Source organism: Perna viridis, chromosome 1, assembly GCF_037379345.1.
Source record: "Perna viridis isolate PV_CMFRI_1.1 ecotype Kerala chromosome 1, ASM3737934v1, whole genome shotgun sequence".
Taxonomy (NCBI): Eukaryota; Metazoa; Mollusca; class Bivalvia; order Mytilida; family Mytilidae; genus Perna; species Perna viridis.
The window spans coordinates 69,289,042-69,308,566 of record NC_142445.1 but is presented as its reverse complement, the minus strand read 5'-3'; the positions used below and the strand labels follow the sequence as shown (position 1 = coordinate 69,308,566).

The window sequence follows — 19,525 nt, the reverse complement described above, 5'->3', positions numbered from 1 at the left end:
CCCACATACCGCATGGACTCGAAAAATCCCCAAATCTTATGAAGATAAGTCGCGGAATATGGGAGTTTTGCTTCCAAAGAGGGATAATTCTAACTACAGAATTTATCTGTCAGGCAGATAGGGAGTCCCGACTCACGGAAAGTTCAAGCGACTGGATACTGAACAGAAGTGTGTTTAATCAGATAAACAGAGTAACGGGCCCACTGAGTGCTCAGCTGAGCAATTATGTCAGTTGGCGACCGGACCCATTCGCAGCTCTGACAGATGTGTTTCAGATGAATTAAAAGGGCAACGGGTTAAACGCATTTCTCCCGGTCTGTATGATTGCCCGCTGTCTCGCAAAAGCGAATAAAGAGGAATCGAGTCTGGTCATCATAACTCCGTCGTAGCAGACTCAGGCTTATTATCCGATGTTGTTAGAAATGGCAATAGAACGCCCGATTCCGCTACCTCTACTGAAAAATCTGTTGATAAATCCCAAGGGAGGGTTTCACCCCCTAATAGAAACAAACACCCTGAAATTAGTGGCGTGAAAAGTTTCAGGGAAGATCTAGACAAAGATGAACAGAACCTTAATCCTGTTCAGGCCTCTGTGGAATCTGTAGCAAATTTCTTATCCTACCTATTCCAAACGGGCTACGAATACCGCAGTATCAACCTTTATAACTCAGCTATTTCGGCTTCTTGTGAGGAAACATAATTTGAGAAACTAGGGAAACACCCGCTGATTAAGCAAATCCTAAACGGTGTATTTAACAAACACACACCAAAGCCAAGATATACAGACACTTGGAACGTGAACCTCGTTCTTAGGTATCTCAATTCTTTGGATACAAACGGGAATCTTGGTTTAAAAGAATTAACCTTGAAATTAGCGATTCTTCTCCCGCTCACACCGGCCGGTAGATCATCTGACATCCAGAAATTAGACATGAACTACATGTATGTTCGCCCTAGTGAAATTGTCTTCACTCTCGTCAAATTGACAAAAACCAGGAAAGGAAAACTGGTTCATAGCCACACGAAATAGTTTTCAAATCATTCGCTAAAAATGCAAAACTTGATGTCGTGAAGTGTATTTTATCTTAAGTCGACAAATCCGTTGAACGTAGATCTTATGACTCGGGACAATTACTTTTGAGTTTTAGGAAGCCACACGGCCCGTGAAATCTTGCACCATTGCAATTGGCTAAAGCGAGTCCTTTTTTTTGGCCGGTATAAATACCGACATTTTCAAAGCACATCCTACTATAAGTGCTAGCAATTAGAGTTCAAGAGGTACTTTCGAAAAGTTTTATTGCAAGCCCTTTGATGGTCCAGAAACAGAACCGGCCACTTTCCAAACGACTGTACTGGAAATCGCTTAAAGCAAAACAACCAAAAAAATATAAATAAAAAAAATAAAATAATAATAATTAAAATAATATTATTAATAATAACATGAAGAAAGGAAGATAGAAAGAAAATTAATAGAAATAAAAATAAAAATAATTATTTTAATATTATTATAAAAACATACAATAATGTGTATGTAGATCAATTCTTCTTTCCTGGAAATATCAAACACTATTGATACTGGTTAATGAAATCAAATCGGTTCAGATTGGCATTTAATGATAAGCATGGTAGTTATGCCGCACTCCAACTGCTCGTGCATATTCATTAATTTGAATTGTAGAAGCACGTGCAGTCTTGGAGATGTAAAATTTTAGGTGGACTTGGTTAGATATTATCTTAAGGATTTTACAAGATATATAGTTAGAAGTGATTTTTTTTCTTAATATCAGAACTGGTGGTATATGTTAGCAAGTTGAATACCGTATACACATATTATTTAGTTTATAATATAATAATATAGAGCTCTATCTTGTGTTTACTTTTATTTAAACTGCAAATAATTGATTGGATTTCGATACGTGCAGTACGAATCTAAAAATATAGATGTATATTTTTATCAGAAAATCGTACTTCAGTTTTTATGTGAACTTTAAACTTACATTATTGTACCTTACTTAAGTTTCAGAAATAAAACTGAGAATTTTATAGGAGCGCGAAATAAAATTATGATTTTATGATAAAACTTAAGTAAGATATGATACCTCCCTCCCAGTCCCACCCAAATATCAATAGGAGAAAATTATCACATATTGACGGTTTTATAGATATTATCTGCTCTCTTTTTTTCTTTTGCAGCGAGAAATCGCATAACTGAGAGTCTTCATATACCTGTAGGATGTAAACCTGAGATATAAACTGACTTAGCAACCTTACTCCAGTACCAAGGACTTTTTCTAATGAATAAATAAATTTGTTCCAACTTACTTTATTTCTATTAAAAAAGGAAAATTATTTGTGTGTATAATTATACGATTTCGGGAAAGCAAAATCTGTTGTGTATTTTACCATACGAATCAGGATATCTTTGTCAACCATATTAACCAAAATCTAGAGTCAATCATCGTTCCCGGACATTTACTACACTTGCATTCCATTTTATACCAACAAAAAAACTGTATTATGATATTTTGGTATGTCATTACTCGTGACCAGAGTCAGCTGCTTCCAATTGATCGATTAGTCGGTCGTTCTCATCCTGAAATGCACGACATATCTGCCATATGACGTTAAAACTACAATCAATCAACAGAAAAACTACATATATCGTATCGTAAAATTCAGAAGTCGTTCATGCAATAGCACACATGTGGACTAAGCCGAATTCTCTTCAACACACGCAGTGGCAGGTCCAGGGGGTACGGGGCCCGGCAAAGTTACCGACTTGAACACCTTAACTGGTCTTTCCATCCTGTTCTCCTCCATGCGTAAATTTGCTAGTTCGTAAATATCTTCATCAAATGGTAGATAAGTCTAAAGTTTTGCATTTTGCTAAAGATGTTTATACATCATGAAAGTCAACGTCTTTAGATTGATCTAAAAACCCAAAGAATTCAGGTAAGTGGAAGAGCGCGAACGGCATTATTTTTCCAGATTTTATGAGCATTCCATACTTAAAATACACCATGAAACAACTGCTTCTGAAAAAAAGTATGCTTACTTATTGCAATGGAATTTTAAAAGTATGGAAACGATGTCAATGGTTATCATTTTAGAATTAGAATTAAGATATAGCTAATATTTTTATTATAAATGTGAAAAATATATCAGTTTTATTTTAAAAACAGGATTTGGAAGGAAACCGAACTGAATCAAGCTTTTATGAAAAAAGTCACCACTGAAAATGCCATCGTCTTTAAGGGTTTTGAAAAGAGAAATCCAAAAGGTCGATGATTCTTTCCTTAAAATATTTTCCCAAGATTCTATTCGCTGGTTATCCGACGATGCAGAAATGATGCATTTCTACCACAATACAGTTTACTGATCCTAAATCACCCCTTACGAAAACGGGCAATGTATCTAAATCAATGAGAGTTTCTAGATAATAACCAGCAACTACTTCAGGGTCGCTGCTTGTGGACCCAGCTTTCAACCTCATAACTTGAGAAAAACCATCAATACACGAATTAGTACATGTTCCATATGGCTTTAGCTTGTCGTACGAATCAATATACCAAATGCAATTTGGTCCCTTAGCCGACAGTGCCGGATCCAGTTTTAGATAAGGAGGCCCAAAATAAATTTCTTGACAGGATCACCGATGAGGTCACGAAGTGATCCTAATTTGCTAAGGGGTTTAGGGGCATGCCCAATTTTTCAACAATATTCTAAAATTGCAATTTTCTAAGGCCCCCTCCAACCCTGAATCCGCCACTAGACGAATATATTTATTTTGTGCGCATATTTTCTTTTTTGCACGCACAATATAATTATTTTTTCTTTGTATGTCCCTGTAAACTTTTTGTGAAGAGGTCGCTGTATATCAAAGGGTTATATATACGATTTATAGCAATAAACAGGTCGAGATGTTTATATCGGGGCTCGGTAGATTCCAACTGTGAAGTTTTCCCGCGAAATAAAAATTAAAATATGTTATCTCCCTTTTACTTTGCAGTGGCTTCTGATTGGACGACTTGTCAGAACCGGAAAGCATGGCTGCTGTTGCAAAATAAGAAAATTCGTCTGATAGACAAAAGGATTACACAACGTCATGTCGTAGAGATTATGCGTTTTTAACGCTTTTAAATACATAAAAGTCATATTATTGAATAATTCCACTTGATAAACAATCGTCATCTCCCACAGTACGAACGTGATAACTCATTTATATAGAAATGACATTTCACTGTGGTAGTTACAGTTGCAACAATAAGAACATGTCAATGTAGTTGAAAGAGAGAACGTATAATTATGACTGAAATAAAGGTAGAAGGCATTGAGCCTTTGCCTGGATCAGGTGATTTTGTAATTGAGCCATCGAATAACAACCACGAGAATGGTGAAACTGACGACCCCGATGCTCCATGTATTGACATCATAATAAACAATGTTGTTTGCACATTCAGTACAAGATGTCATTTGAACCTAAAGACTGTTGCTCTTGAGGGTGCAAATGTGGAATATAAAAGAGAACAGAATGTAAGCACACAGATAGCAGTGACATACCACTGGTTTAATTTTTTTGTATCACTGTGTCTGATCTTTACACAAATATGATAAAACTGAAGAAACACATTCCAGACCACTTATATGTGTAAAAAATGTAATGCTTTTCTTATAGTTCACTCAAATCATAAACTCTGTAATTAAAGAGATTTGCAACCAGCTGAAATCTCACATTAACATACGATCAAAACAAGATCTCATACTTACTAATTTGACATAACAACTTGAATTTTGAAATAAAATTTTCAGTTTCCCATTCTACAATATCTTAGCTTCATGTTCATACCAAATTTTTCTTTCTACCAAAAGAAACAAAAAAGAAATACTGAAAACAAGTTACCTACCCGGCCATTTTTACAAAAATGAATTACAGAATATGCTTTAAAGTTAAATTCATTAATTTCACATTAACTTATCACAACAGTTTGGTTTTTAAAGATAAATGAATCAAATCTTCAGTCTCCCATTTTTGTCCTTTGGGCATCTGCTACAATTTATTTCAGATCATTTCATCAAAAAGGGAAAAGTAGTTTAATAAATAAGTAGGAAGGTCAGAAAATCTCATCATAATTTTATCGATGGACTGGCTAATTAATGAGTTTCTTATCTGTTTAATTATGGGTCTGTTTCAAATTGATTTTAGATTTTTAGAAATCAGTGTAGGAAGCCTAGGAAGACTGTTAATTGGAGCTTTTTAACAATCTAGAAAGCTTCATGTGCAAAATATAATACTGATTTATGTTGAGAACTATGCATTTTTATTTTGTCATAGTTCGATCATTTGATTTAAATTTTTTTACATCAATTTCTGTTAAGTTGTTGGAACAATAATTTGATACTTTTTTCCATTTTTTAAAATGTAAGGCTTTGGGCTATTGGCAAAAAATGAAAATGAAACAACTCTTGATCTTTTTTACTATTTCAGCATTTTCCTAAATGCAAATGAGGACTTTTGCATAATGTGAAATCAGAACACACACAGATTTTTGGGTTTTTGATCCTTCAGGATCAAAATACATTATGTCACCGATCCATCACTGGAACTTCATTACTAAATCTGAACACTACACAAAAAATTTATAGTCTAAATGTAATTCCTTTTATATCATTCAATACCTATTTTATAATCAGTAAATATGTTCCTTGCAATTACTCATCTCAGTAATATTCTATTATTTCTGCAAATAAAGTTAAAATCTAGTCTTCATTTCAACTCAAGATTTGAGGGACTCCTATTTGGCCTTGAAAGATATTTAGTAATAAATTTGCATTTATAGAGTTTATTTCTTGCAGTAATGTGTCTGGAAGCATGAAATTTGCAAAGTATTTGTATTTTAACACGCTTATTAGTCAAATTCTCCTATTATTAATATTTAACCTTTTATAAACAGGAAGTGAAGAGCAGTGATTTTAACCAAATAAAATTAGCGGAAAAATTAAAATTGATAAAAGTGTCTAGTTTTTGATAATGTTGTGTTACGGAAATTATTTTCTTGAGTTTTATTTAAGTATAATTGTAATGTAGGATAAGTACTCTGTTAATAAACCTTTTGAATGTAAATGCAGGTCAACTTTTGAATAGATTTAAAAATGGGGAAAAGGTGAAGTTGGTTCAGTAGTATGGATTGACTTTCAGTTTCTATTTATTAAAAGACAGTTCTTAGTATTCAGGCCTTTCATTAAGAGGCGTTACCAGGTACTTTTACGCTCTTAAGCTACTGAAAGGTATCTCCTGAAATTTAAAATTTCATACATTTTTATAACAGAAAATGATAAAAAGTACCTCCTACAAAACCAAAGGTACCTGCATTGCAAAAAGTCAATGAAATCCCTGAGTATTTAAAATGCAATTAATTATCACAATTTTATTTAATATCATATAACCTTTGAAGTTTTGTTCATGCTACAATTTCGACAAAAATCAAAAAACGCCAGTGCTATCAGCACTTAGATTTTTTTTCTGTATCTTGCTATATCATTAAAAAATCTTCTCTGAAACTACTAGACCGACAGGTTTTAAACTTGGCATGATTGTTCCTTAGGATATCCCACTCAAAATGATTGGATTTTTGATTCATGAAAAAACATGGCCATCATTACTAAAAAATGAACATAGGGGTCAGAAGGCAGTTTTGATTGAAGTCATCACTACAGAAGTTTTATGGTTGTCATCATAAACTCGTGGATCATTATGGTGTATCCATCTGCGCCATGAAAACTGATTTATTCAAGGTGTCATAGTTTTCCTTTCCTCGTTTGTCTAACCCGGACTTGACTTTTTATGAGCAACTCGGTGGTTGTTTCTAGAAAAGCAGAGGGCGCTTACCCTACCAGTGCACCTGGTTCATACTTCCAGTTTTTAGTGGAGTCTGAGTTGCCCAATTGCTTTTGTTACTTTGTATGTATGATTTTAGTTACTTCATGTTCTTTGTTGTGTATGTCTGTTTTCCATGTCTGGTCTTTGTCCCTGGATTACATTCTATTGCTATATCCTTGATTCCCTTGATTATTCTTTGCAAAGAACTCAAAAACCATTGCCTTTAGCAAATTTCTGGAATAGGATATTATTGTTCAGCATCATTAGATGGACCAATTTGGAAATTTTCAGAACGATTTGTCAACTGATGTAGGAGTTACAGCCCCTGAAACAGTTTTTTTTTGGCATTTTTTTGCATTTGTAACTGAAAATCTTCTTCTCAGAAACCATTGCTTAGAATTCAATGAAACTTGGCATGTTTGTTCCTTAGGGTATCCCAAACAGAATGAATGTTGGGATTTTTGATTCATGAAAAAACATGGCTGCCATTACTAAAAATAGATCATAGGGGTCAGATGGCAGTTTTTTGCAAATAACTCAAAAAACTGTTGCCTTTAGGATATTTCTGGCATGGGTAATATTGTTCAGCATCATGAGATGGACCTATTTTCAAATCCATTCATTGACTCGTGTAGGATATGTGGCCGCTGAAACAGTTTTTTTTTATGTACAACTTTGAAAATCTTCTCTAAAACCATTTGAGATTATTTAATGAAAATTACCCTATTAGTTCTTTAGTGTATTGTGCTCAAAATGACTGTTGTGATTTTTAATTTGTGAGTAGATATGATTGCCTATACTATAAATGGAACTTTGGGGTCAGAGGAGTTTTTTGAAAATAATTCAAAAATTATTGCCTTTAGCAAAATTCTGGTTCAGGTCATGAAAATGCTTTTATAAGTATTTCCTGCATTTGACAATTCAGTTGACTTAGCCTGTCTCATTCCTCAAGTTTTTCAAATAAGCAAATGATTCGCCAGGTGAGTATTTTTTTGCAATTTTTGGCTTCAGAATGGCCTAAAACCGGAAGTGGTTAGTATGTGGGGTTGACATCATTGGAGTGGTGAGAGACATCATTATTCTATAAAAACCAGGTGAAATGTAGCACTAAGGATCCATTCTGCTGTTTTTAGAGGTGGAGAATTAAGCCCTACGCCTCAAAATCTCAGTTTTTTGTGGCCTTCTTAACTCATGACCTCTTGTTCAGCTGTCAAGTCCCAATTTTTGCTAAAACTATATATAGCCTCATTTTTAAGCACATTCACAGTGCTTGCATATGAAAGCAAATTGTGGTTTCCAAAGCCAAAAATAAAATTGTCAGAACCCCAAAATTGGAAAAAGTCCATTACCGTAATAATAAGTTTCCTGCATGGAAAGGGTTAGGAACTAAAATAAATATTGAAAATTAACTATCTTTTCAATTTTCTATGCCTTTTCTTAAATTTTACAATTTGAACATGTACATTTATTCAGAAAATATTACATGTATTAATAATAATTGAGTAGTTTATTGATATTACAAATAATTTATTATAATATATTTTAATTTGATGAGAATCCTGCCATTTGATTGGTTTGTTGACAAAAATCAACATTGTTTCAATTGTATAAACTAACTCGCTATTTAGGCCATGCCCACCTTTTGCGGAACTACTTTTTGTTTGTCAACATCCAAAACAACGTTTTCAGTCACATTGTAATGCTGAAACATTTTTGTGACAATAAATTATTAACTAACTTTATGTCCGCCAGGTTTATGTCAAATTCCTGCTTTAATAACTGTGTCTTCAATTTAGGAAAATAACTGAACCTTTCCCAGTGATAAAATGACAGCGTCTTGCCGCTGATTTTAAAATGACAGCCAATTTGTTTACTAGAATTACTACACGGCGGGAAAATTAAAGTTGCTGTTTACTCAGTGTTAATAAAAGTGATGGATATATTATTTTTTTAAATTTTTAAGTAAAATATAATGAATGTATTCAATTTCTGATTAGTTTATATGCTATAACCTAATTTGGGTCCGTTTACGCTGAAGCATAATCCGCTTTGCGGATTTTTCAGCATAAACAGACCCAAATTAGGTTATAGCGTATAAACTAATCAGAAATTGAATTCAATCATTATATTTTAATTATAGATACTTTATTTCTAAGTGAAGAATTGAGATACCTACATGTGTACCTTAGCAAGTGTGATGAATTAAATGAATGTCATACACAAAAAACAATTATATGAATAAAATTGTCTAAACAAGTTTCCAGTTGACACAAAATTTAACGAAAGACATACATCAGAGTGGGAGGATCAACTTCGGGGACAGATCAACCTGCTACCATTGGCTCTTCTATACCCACATTTTTTTTTCACAACATTAAATGCAGCTGACTGTAAATCCTATGTAATTACATGTTTATTTGATATGCTATTTTAAAATTGAATTTTTCAGGTTGTACAGAAGGGTTGTTCTGTTTTAATTGACTTACCTTATAATTAATATTTCAGATGTGCAATATGAGAATAAGAAGACCATATACAACAGCCAGTATATGGTCCTCAGGGAAGATTACATGTACAGGTGCTACCAGGTAAAAATTGATACAATCATAATTATTAATTAAATGTTAGGTCTTCAGTTTGTTAACTTAAATGTGTTGAGACATTAAAATCAAAGCTAACATTCTGTCAATATAAGACTGATATGTTACAGACACCATCAGGTGAAGTTTATTACTTGTACATACTTATAATGTTCATGCCATGTGGCTATCTTAGGCATCAGCCAGGAATCTCCAACCTGCTGTGGGTTTTTTTTGGCCAATTTCTTATCTAATACAGCTGTATTCATACTTTTTTATTTCTGCCTTAACTGTTCTCTAAGTGTTTCAGTGACTCCCTTTTTTTCTCTTACCTGCTTGTGTCCATGTAAATGCTCTCTTAACATTTCATGAATGTTCATTCTGAACACATGCCATGTACATTTATTTCTACATCTCCACATTTTTCATGTTTTTGATCATGTTGATGTTGATTCCTGTTCGATTTGAATGTTAGATACCCTTTCTGTCCACCTGATCCTTAAAATCACCCATCAGTGCCCATCAGTTTCTTTTAACCTTTTGGAGACAATCAGTTCAAGACTATTAATTATCAGAAAATAATAGCATTAAAACATATGATTTTTCAACACTGTATACTTCTATTCCCCATACTCAGTTAAAATCCTGACTTAAAAACATTATACATCGTTGTTTCTCCAAAAAATATGGTACACCTAGATACAAATATATAGTTCTTGGTAGGGATTCCTCATACTTTGTAAGAAATAATTCCAAATCATCTTCCAAATATACAGAGGAAGATGTTTACAAAATGCTGGAATTTTAATCGACGACATATTTATCCAGTGTGGTGGACACGCATTTCAACAAACGATCGGCATTTCAATGGGAACAAATTGTGCTCCTCTACTTGCTGACCTATTCCTTCACTCTTATGAGGCTGACTTTAAAGCTGATCTGATCTGAAAGAAGGAATATCGTTTACTTAGATCCTTTAATCTCAGTTTCCACTATATGGATGACGTATCATCTTTCAACAATCCTAATTTCAGGGATTTGATACATTGCATCTACACCAAAGAACTTGAGTTAAAGGATACTACAGAAACTATGAAGTCAGCCTCATATCTTGACCTACACTTAGAAATCCATGGTAAAGGAAAACTATTGACCAAACTTTATGACAAACGTGATAACTTTTCATTCAGAATTGTCAACTTTCCTTTCATCTAGGGCAACATTCGTTCAGCACCTGCATATGGAGTGTTCATATCACAACTCATACGTTATGCCAGAGCTTGCCAAAACTATGCAGACTTTTTGTATCATGCTAGAATTCTAACAAATAGGCTTCTGGAACACAGTTATGTTGCTACAAGATTGAAATTATCACTACAGAAGTTTTATGGATGTCATCATGAACTCGTGGATCATTATGGTGTATCCATCTACGCCATGAAAACTGATTTATTCAGCGTGTCATAGTTTTCCTTTCCTCTTTTGTCTACCCTGGACTTGACTTTTTATGAGCAACTCAGCAGGTGTTTCTGAAAAAAACAGAGGACGCTTACCCTACCAGTGCACCTGGTCCATGCTCCCAGTTTTTAGTGGAGTCTGAGTTGCTCATTTGCTTTTGTTACTTTGTATGTATGATTTTAGTTACTTCATGTTCTTTGTTGTGTATGTCTGTTTCCATGTCTGGTCTTTGCCCCTTGATTGCATTCTTTTGATTGCTGCTATAACCTTGGTTCCCTTGATTATCCCTATGCAACGAAGTTGCGAAGGGTATAATGTTTCTGACCCATCCATTCGTCACTTCATCATCTGTTTTCTGGACTTTTTTTTCAAATGCTTGCAAATAAGTTTGTAGTTGGTTCTGCTCCAACGATTTTTACCAAAATCACGGCCCTTTAACTTAGCTAAATTCATAGAAATATACCTTTCCTAAACCCTTGCAGATGATCACATGATTTTTGGCATACAAGTTCACCATGATAAGTTACAGGTCAAGTGTATGTTTTGTTCCGCTACGATGATATTTACTTTGGATTAACTAAAACTCAAAGAAATCAGTCTTGAGTTTGAAAGTACTATTCTGAGTTACAGAATTTAGTGAGAAGAAAAAGGTCTAAAGCCTAAAAAAACACTCTTATTCCTTATGTAGGGGTCCTACATGTTTTTCTCTTCCAAACAAATTTACTTGAGTATCCAACATGGGGACATGTTGGGTTATTGAGGGCACTCACTAAGGTTCTTTAATTATTCTTTTACATTTGTCCAGGGTTTTTGAACCAGTTAAAATACTGATCTTACATTGCTCTTCAGATACATGTAGTTATGACCACCCAAACTAGTTAAAATTTCTAGTTAAAGAAAATATACATCATTTATATTATATTGCATTTAGAGGATATAAAATTATAAAACCCATTAGGGGGTTTTCATTCAAAAAATGGATGAAGTCTGAAAGGTTTTGGAATTCATATTTACCATCTTAATGTTTGGAAAGTTACATTTCACAGTTTTTCTGCTTCATTTCTATGGGTCAATACACAGTACTAGAAAAATATCTTGATTTTATTTTTTCATAAAAGTAAAATGATAAAAAAATGTACTTAATTTAGACAAAACAGGTTTTTTTTCTCATTTTTTTTCCTCAGTGAAATCTATGCAAAGGTTGCTGCCAGAAAGTTTGCTAGACAGTTACAGAAAATTGGATTTGATGTCAGATTTAGCAAATTCAAAGTTGTCAATGTCTTGGGAACATGTTCATTACCATTTAAAATCAAAGTTGCTGATTTTGCCAGGAAGTATCCAAAAGAAGTCAGGTATGTTTGTTATCGTATGTTTACTTTTTTTACATGTTCTGATCTGTAATACTTGCAAGTAGAAGTTTGAATTGTTTATATCACACTGTATTCAGAGAAAATGACAGAGAACTTTTAAGTACTGTGAGAATCACGTGGAATACTGTATTCTTCCGTGTATACCACACACTTTTTTCAAACTTTTTCTTTGTTCCAGTAGGGGGTGCACAGAATACACCAAAACAACAAGTTTGTAGATAATTTTCGGGCTCCGTAATTTTCAGGAATCAGACTGAAGTCATCAACAAAAAACATTTAGCCACGAAAAACCATGACTAGCTTTTTATATTTCTCTTAGAACACGTTATATAACTTCTTCACCTGTGTGCAATGGAGGGTTAAATACATAGTAACAATATCTGTGATAATAATAGTGCCAACCTGTCCTTGGACCCATTCTCATTTAATTATCAAATAACAAAAGACCAATTTATGGATGAAAACAATTGTCACTAATATTTTAATATGCTTGATGAACTGTTTCCAGATATCAAATATCAATACACAAGCTTGGCAAATTAAAAACTCTTGGTCTTGACATCATTATTTTAGTGAAATACCTGATTTGCATACGAACAGGAAACGTAAACATTTCAGCTAATTCATTGAATGGATCCTATACATTACTGTATTTAAATCAATAAATGGCTTGCAAATGCAGGGAAACATAGAAGAATACTTGTAGTTAAAGATTAATGATGAAAGGATACGCATTTCAGGGAATTTATGAGAATCCTTTCATGTCAATGTGGTCTTCTGCTGGTGATTTTTCCTCACTTCCCAGTGTGTGTTTTACACAAAACTTATCTTTTTTTGTTGATCTCCCTTGCCAAGAAGGGGTAGTGGGGAATACATGGATGTGTGTAATACATGGAAGAATATGTTAGAAATGTAACATTAAGTATTGTCATTGTAGAGAAAAAAAAACAAACATCCTGATTAGTGTACACAATTAGAGTTTGTTCGATGAAAAAACTTCATACGAACTCCATGGTAAATTTGTTGATTGTGTTTATTGATAAACAAGGCTACAACTGTTATTTAAAAAATATAGGTCAGAAGTAAATATAATTAATAATTGCAGCATATCTCAAAAACTATAAGAGATCATGAGAAAAAGAATGTGTCGGTGGCTTTCCTTCTTTGGCTTGAAGAGCTTTACAAAAAAAACACCTCTTATTCTATTCAAGAGATTTGGTACTATTTGTTGGTAAGCATGAATGTATATTGTCTATACTCGGCGTCACATAAATAACATACTGTTAAAATTTGAATAAAAATATTTTCTACGACTTTATTGACACCAACCGTCGTTTAAATTGTCTTAAATGACTTGCTCATTCGTTTAGCCAAACAGCTTCTCAAAAACAAGTCGCTTATTAGCTTAAATCATGCGTAACAAATCCTTACGGGAAAATCCCATACTAATATCCGCCATGTTGGTTTTTACGGGACGATTTGTTTACAAACGAAGTTCGTAAGTTCCCGTCGAACTCCGGTGACTATCGTCTGCTTGATCAACTTCTCGGTATTGTACGTTGTTCGCGTAAAATAAATCTGAGATATCCGAAATAACGCCGAAGTGCATTCTGGGTTCTTCGGTTTTTGGACAAACCATTTAAACGTAAACAACATCTCCTAGCAACCCGATCACTGTAAACATGGCCGACTTTTTACAAGGTAAATATTGGCACCTAGAATTAAAATCTGACCGGAATTTAACGATTCAATGTTTAGGGAGAAGCCGTTTGGCTATACGAATGAGCAAGTCATTTAAGACAATTTAAACGACGGTAGGTGTCAATAAAGTCGTAGAAAATATTTTTATTCAAATTTTAACAGTATGTTATTTATGTGATGCCGACTATAAGTCCCCAGAAGGATGATCTTACCACTCACAGGATGCAAGTCCATTAAAAGCAGGAGGTATTCGTTCTGTTTTATAGACTTTTCATATCTTGACACTGACTTCAGTTAAAGTGTATAGATCTTAATGAAATTGTATCACAAGGTGCCATACCATGTAAGAAAGTCAGTGATTGATTTTGGGTTGTAAATTGCACTGTTCAGGAGTTAGGGGCCAGAAACAAGCAATTTCGTGACGTCTAGACTTGAGTATACATTTTTTTTGTAACTTGAGTAAAGTGAATGGATCTCTTTGAAATTATACAAAAAAATGCCATATGTCAATAGGAATGCTGGAATGATTTTTAGGATTGTGACTTATTGAGAATTTACAAGGCATTAGGGTCCAAAAAGGGACTACATGTACTTCAATTTGTGTTCAATTCTTTTTATTAAAGGAAGAACCCAAAATATGAGCTTTATCTTTACTTGCCCAGACTATTCAGTATTTAACATCCTCTGTGTATGTATCAAGCTGTGCCCAGCAAAGCTTATTATTAATTTGTATCTTTAAAACTATAATAGATAGAAGGAAACTTTCTGTCAATAAAATGATGCTTAAAAAAATCCATTGATGGGTGTCTGTAAATGAAAATGATAAAAGTTACGTTTTCCTTGATGAAATAATAGGGTTTGTCATGTCACCATATGAAGTCACAAAATGGGTCCTTAACACTCATTCAAACCATACTAAGTGGTTGTCTTGGCTTTGAATGCTTTCAACAGTAGAAATCCTGGATCAAAAACAAATTGAGAATGAGATGCGCAAGCACTACTTCAGAATTCTTTTTTTTTCTTGAGTGATTCAGACTTTTGAGGACCTCTAGTTTTATATTTAGACATTTGCAAATTTTGCTTCCTTTTTGTTTTTGTATTAGGGTCTAGCAAATTGTGAGACAGATCAAATTCCCTCTGCCCCTTTTCACAAAACTTTATTTGTACTGATGGGTGCACATTTGTTCCTCAAACTTAAAAAAAATATTCTATTGACATATTTTCATGTGTTTTATTCAACTAAAATAATTCTTTTTAATAGCTCACCTGGCCAAAGGCCAAGTGAGCTATTGCCATCTCATGGTGTCTGTCGTTGTCTGTCATTGTTACAATTTTTCAAAGTTCTTCTCCTCTGACTCTACTTGACCAATTGGAACCAAACTTGGTGTGAATGTTCCTTGAGGTATCTTGCATAGAACTGATGTGCAGATTTTCGATTCTGAAATGCTGAAATGATCCATACATGTATGATAAGTCCTATCAAAGTCTTCTTGAGTCAAATTTGTTCGACAACTCCTTGTTAAATTTATTGCCTTTGAAAGGCAAATTTTAAACAGGTGAGCAATTCAGACTCCTGGGAGCCTCTTTCTTCTTTTAATGCAAATTTATGAATTCAACATATTCTGAAACTTTTTTCAGTTATGAACCTGAACTTCATCCAGGGGCAACATACAAACTTAAAGATCCAAAAGCAACATTAAAGATATTTACCACTGGTAGTATAACTGTTACAGGTAGGCTATTTTGATATACAATGTAACACTGCACAAATATGGGTGCATGTAATTGCAGAGTACTCTGGTCATTGGCATCAGTAAACATTTGTTGTCTGGAAAATTGGAAAATATCTTGAGTACATATGAGTAGGTTTCAATGAAATTGTACTGCAAGTTTCCCACAAATGGAAGGCTGGGATTGATTTTAGGACTTCGGAATTATGGAACAAAGAGGGGCCTTACATGTAACAATGTAACTCAAGTATAAGTGAAAGGATAATAAATTAAACACTGCAACAATATACCACAATTTTTAATTCAATAAAGCTCAGACTGAGATAGATTTTTTTGGATGATGACTTGAACAGAATATAGAGTCTATATTGGTGTTATTGTTCAGTATTCAACATTTACTTTGTGGACACTAGTGTTGTTCCACACATCTTTACAATTTACATTAAATCATTGTTCTGATACAGTGCTTAATTATTATTATTTTTTTTTGGTTTACATGTACATGTACATGAGTATAGTTAGAACATGAAGTATTAAGATTTCTTTTTTCTTTCCAGCTCCAAGTGTTGCTAATGTACAGTCAGCTATAGAACATATATTTCCACTTGTGGCTGAATTCAAAGCTGCAAAAAGTGAAGTTAGTGAAGAAATTTTATTGAAAGAAGCCAGGTTTATCCAAAAACATAGAGCGATAAAACCCAAACGTCCCATCAATAAATATGATGAAAATTTAGAATATGATGAAGATATGGATTCATGCAGTGATTCTGAATTTGACAGCGGAGAGGATCAAGAATAGATCTGGTATTTGTTGTATTTGAGGTTGACTTTATTGTTAAGTTGACTTCTTCAGTATGAGAGTCACAGTAAATAGGAAGTATCTTAATTTTTGTTTTGTCTCATGATTAATAAGTTTTATTTCTAAAAAAATTCATCTATGATCATGGTGTGTAACTGCAAGTAAATGCTATGTTACATGTATTGTTTTGATTAAGTGATTCAACTATTACACATTTAACCAGTAATTGAACATAAGAAAAGTTTTGGATGAAAAATAAAAGTATTTAGGACATGCAAAAGGGACCTTGCTTTCATGTAATTTTGCTTCATATCAGTTATCAAGTCATTATTGCCCTTGAAAGGCAAATTTCAACCAGGTGAGCAATTCGCTCCTGGGAGTCTCTTGTTCATTTCAACAAAATTTTGAATTATTTGGTTTCTTTGATGTATTAAGATTTTCTATATCATACCAGAATTTATGAATGAAGAGTTTCAGGTTTTCTGTTTCTTAAACCTATTTTGTGTCAAATATTAAGCATAATCCCTATTCAGCAATGTATCAAGCTTAAATGTAGTGTCCATATGTGCTCCAACTGTTCAGAGTTTTATAAAGCAGCACCCACAGAGCATTTCATTACAATGTGGTACACATGTATCATTCTATTTTCAAGCAAGTTCCCTTAAGTATATGTACCTACATGTAACCCTTATAATGATAAACCAAACTAATTAAAAATAGACCCATCAATTATTCTATTTAGTCACTGATTTTATGATAAATAGGTTTTGTTTTTATTTCTGTTTGATAAACTGGTAAACTAAACATCTGTTATGTTAGAGGGGTTATGTCATATTGTGTTATACATCCACGAAATTTGTGTTTCACAATGATTTTTTTTTTCAACAGTTTAGGCATAAGCTTATTTGTTGCTGTATACGGTTGTGATTAAAATTTGATTTAAAAAGGCATTTTAAGCTCAGTCCAAGTGAGCTTTTATTATCACTTGATTTCAGGAATCATCAGCAATTTTATGAAGATCAATTGATATTGCAAGGGCTTTTAAAAACTATCCATTTTTGGATCTGCTTGTTTGAACAAAGATTGCTTTCCATATAGGAAAGATGTCTTGGCCAATATCTCTGCTAATACCAAGTCAATAGTACACATCCACTTCCCATTTAAAATAGAAGTTCATTAAAAAAAAATATGATAAAGGCTGTTTTGTATTGTATTAAAACTTGACACGAAAAGTAACTTTAGTACAGTCCAATTCCTAAGTGAGTAATGTAAGTTTCATGGAGCCTATTGTATTGTGAACACTGCCATACTGGTGTAAATGTCTATTTGTTATCTTGTTTGGTAAGTGAAATATTACTAGAGATACTTGTCATAATTATTTTGATGGATATTATTTAGTGTATGTGTATTGAACTTTCTAATGAATGAGTGAATGTAACATTAGAAGAATGCATATTGTTGTCTCTTAATTTTCTACCACAGTGGACTGTTAAATGTATGACTCATTTTTGTATTAAAAAATATTGCCACGTGCTGTAATTTTAATTTGAAGTGCCAACTGTTTTAAGCTTAGGCCAAATAAAAAAAATATGGATAGTTCCGGTCACCCAACTGATCCTAGATTTTTTTTTTTGGCCAAAATGAAAAAAAAAACTGGCTGACCATAATTTTCTATTCACTTCCATTTTTATTTTTAAAAAAATGACATGGTTTATTAGTTTGTTGCTGTCATTTGTTTCATTATCTGTAGACACTTGGTTTTTGTGAATAACTTGAGTTATGGTTGATCAATATGTATGGAATTTTGCAGTGATTTTACTTACTACTAAAGGAAAGTTCATACTTAATTTCAAGTTTGTGGTCTGTACTGTTTTAGAATAAAGGGGCCAAAAAGGATAAAAATATGTGTTTTATTAAAACACATATAGACTGTTGGTTATTTTTTTCTGATTTTGATTATTCCTTTTTTATTTCTGGTAAACCCAATGTATCAGCAGATTTGATGTATTTTTGACCATTTTCAAGTTATAAGGAGTTAAAGGGACCACACCCAAAAAAAAAAGATTTTTTTTATTTTTGGTCTGATTTCAAAATTTTTGTTTTAGTGGATTGCTGATAAAAATCCCTGTCTGCATTTTCAATCAAATTTCAGATATCTCTAAGGGTTTACAAGAGGGGCCATACCCCAAAAAATAAGTTTTTTAATTTTTGATCTGATTACAAAATTTTGTAATGTTGGATTTCTTATGAAAATTCCTGCCTGCACTTTTCAATCAGATTTCAGATATCTCTTATGCAATCTATGCAACTTGATATAGTGTAAATTGGTTTTTGTCTGGTTTAGTTACTACTTTTGGGTAAGCAATAATTTTAGCAAAGGTGGAAAAGATGCAAATTGAGAATAAAACGCTTATAGTTTACATGTCCAATAGACTATCATTATCCACAATGTATCAATGGACATATATGTACTGTGTGGAGTCGAGTGTGCCCGATGAAGCATAGTAAACACAAGAAATGCACAAAAATTCTGTATTATCAATCATTTGAAGGACCAGAATTTACCTAACCATATAGTGCTACCAGAACTCATATCTTGACAACACAATACATACATATTCTAAGAGGAATCAAGGGAACCATGATCCTAGCGGAAGTAAAAAAAATGTAATCCAGAGCAAAGGCCAGACGTTGAAAACAGACGCAAGTAACATATAACAACCAAAATAAAACATACAAGTAACAAGTACGAAATTATGGCGTTTTTATACACCCGTCTTAGACGGGACGTATTATGGTATACGTTCGTTGTCCACACTTCGGACAATAACTCAAAAACACTTTCACCAACTTTTATGAAACTTTGGTGAATTGTTCATATCTACTGGTGTAAGCTCCCTTCCGATTGGTATAAATGTCAAATTTTACGTTTCCGTGTTATGAAGTTTTACTCTTTAAAAATAGCTGGAAACGGCCAAGTCAATTTTGACAGGGCTCACAGTATTTCTAGT

The 19,525-nt window shown here is 33.2% G+C and overlaps 1 protein-coding gene across 1 annotated transcript; it reads left to right on the top strand.

Moving 5' to 3' along the window:
- Nucleotides 1–4,033: 4,033 nt before the first annotated feature.
- Nucleotides 4,034–18,048, top strand: LOC148630157 (TATA box-binding protein-like 1). Its single transcript, XM_088561999.1, has 5 exons — nt 4,034–4,533; nt 9,383–9,465; nt 12,099–12,266; nt 15,624–15,718; nt 16,273–18,048. Exons 1-5 carry the CDS (start codon nt 4,306–4,308, stop codon nt 16,512–16,514), a joined length of 816 nt encoding a protein of 271 aa, XP_088418125.1. The 5' UTR covers nt 4,034–4,305; the 3' UTR covers nt 16,515–18,048.
- Nucleotides 18,049–19,525: the final 1,477 nt, after the last annotated feature.

Excerpts from the sequence above, each read along its gene's own strand:
- LOC148630157 (XM_088561999.1), top strand. The coding sequence starts at position 4,306 with ATGACTGAAATAAAGGTAGAAGGCATTGAGCCTTTGCCTGGATCAGGT. Across the intron at positions 12,267-15,623 it reads AAGTATCCAAAAGAAGTCAG|TTATGAACCTGAACTTCATC; the intron begins GTATGTTTGTTA and ends AACTTTTTTCAG. Across the intron at positions 15,719-16,272 it reads TGGTAGTATAACTGTTACAG|CTCCAAGTGTTGCTAATGTA; the intron begins GTAGGCTATTTT and ends TTTTCTTTCCAG.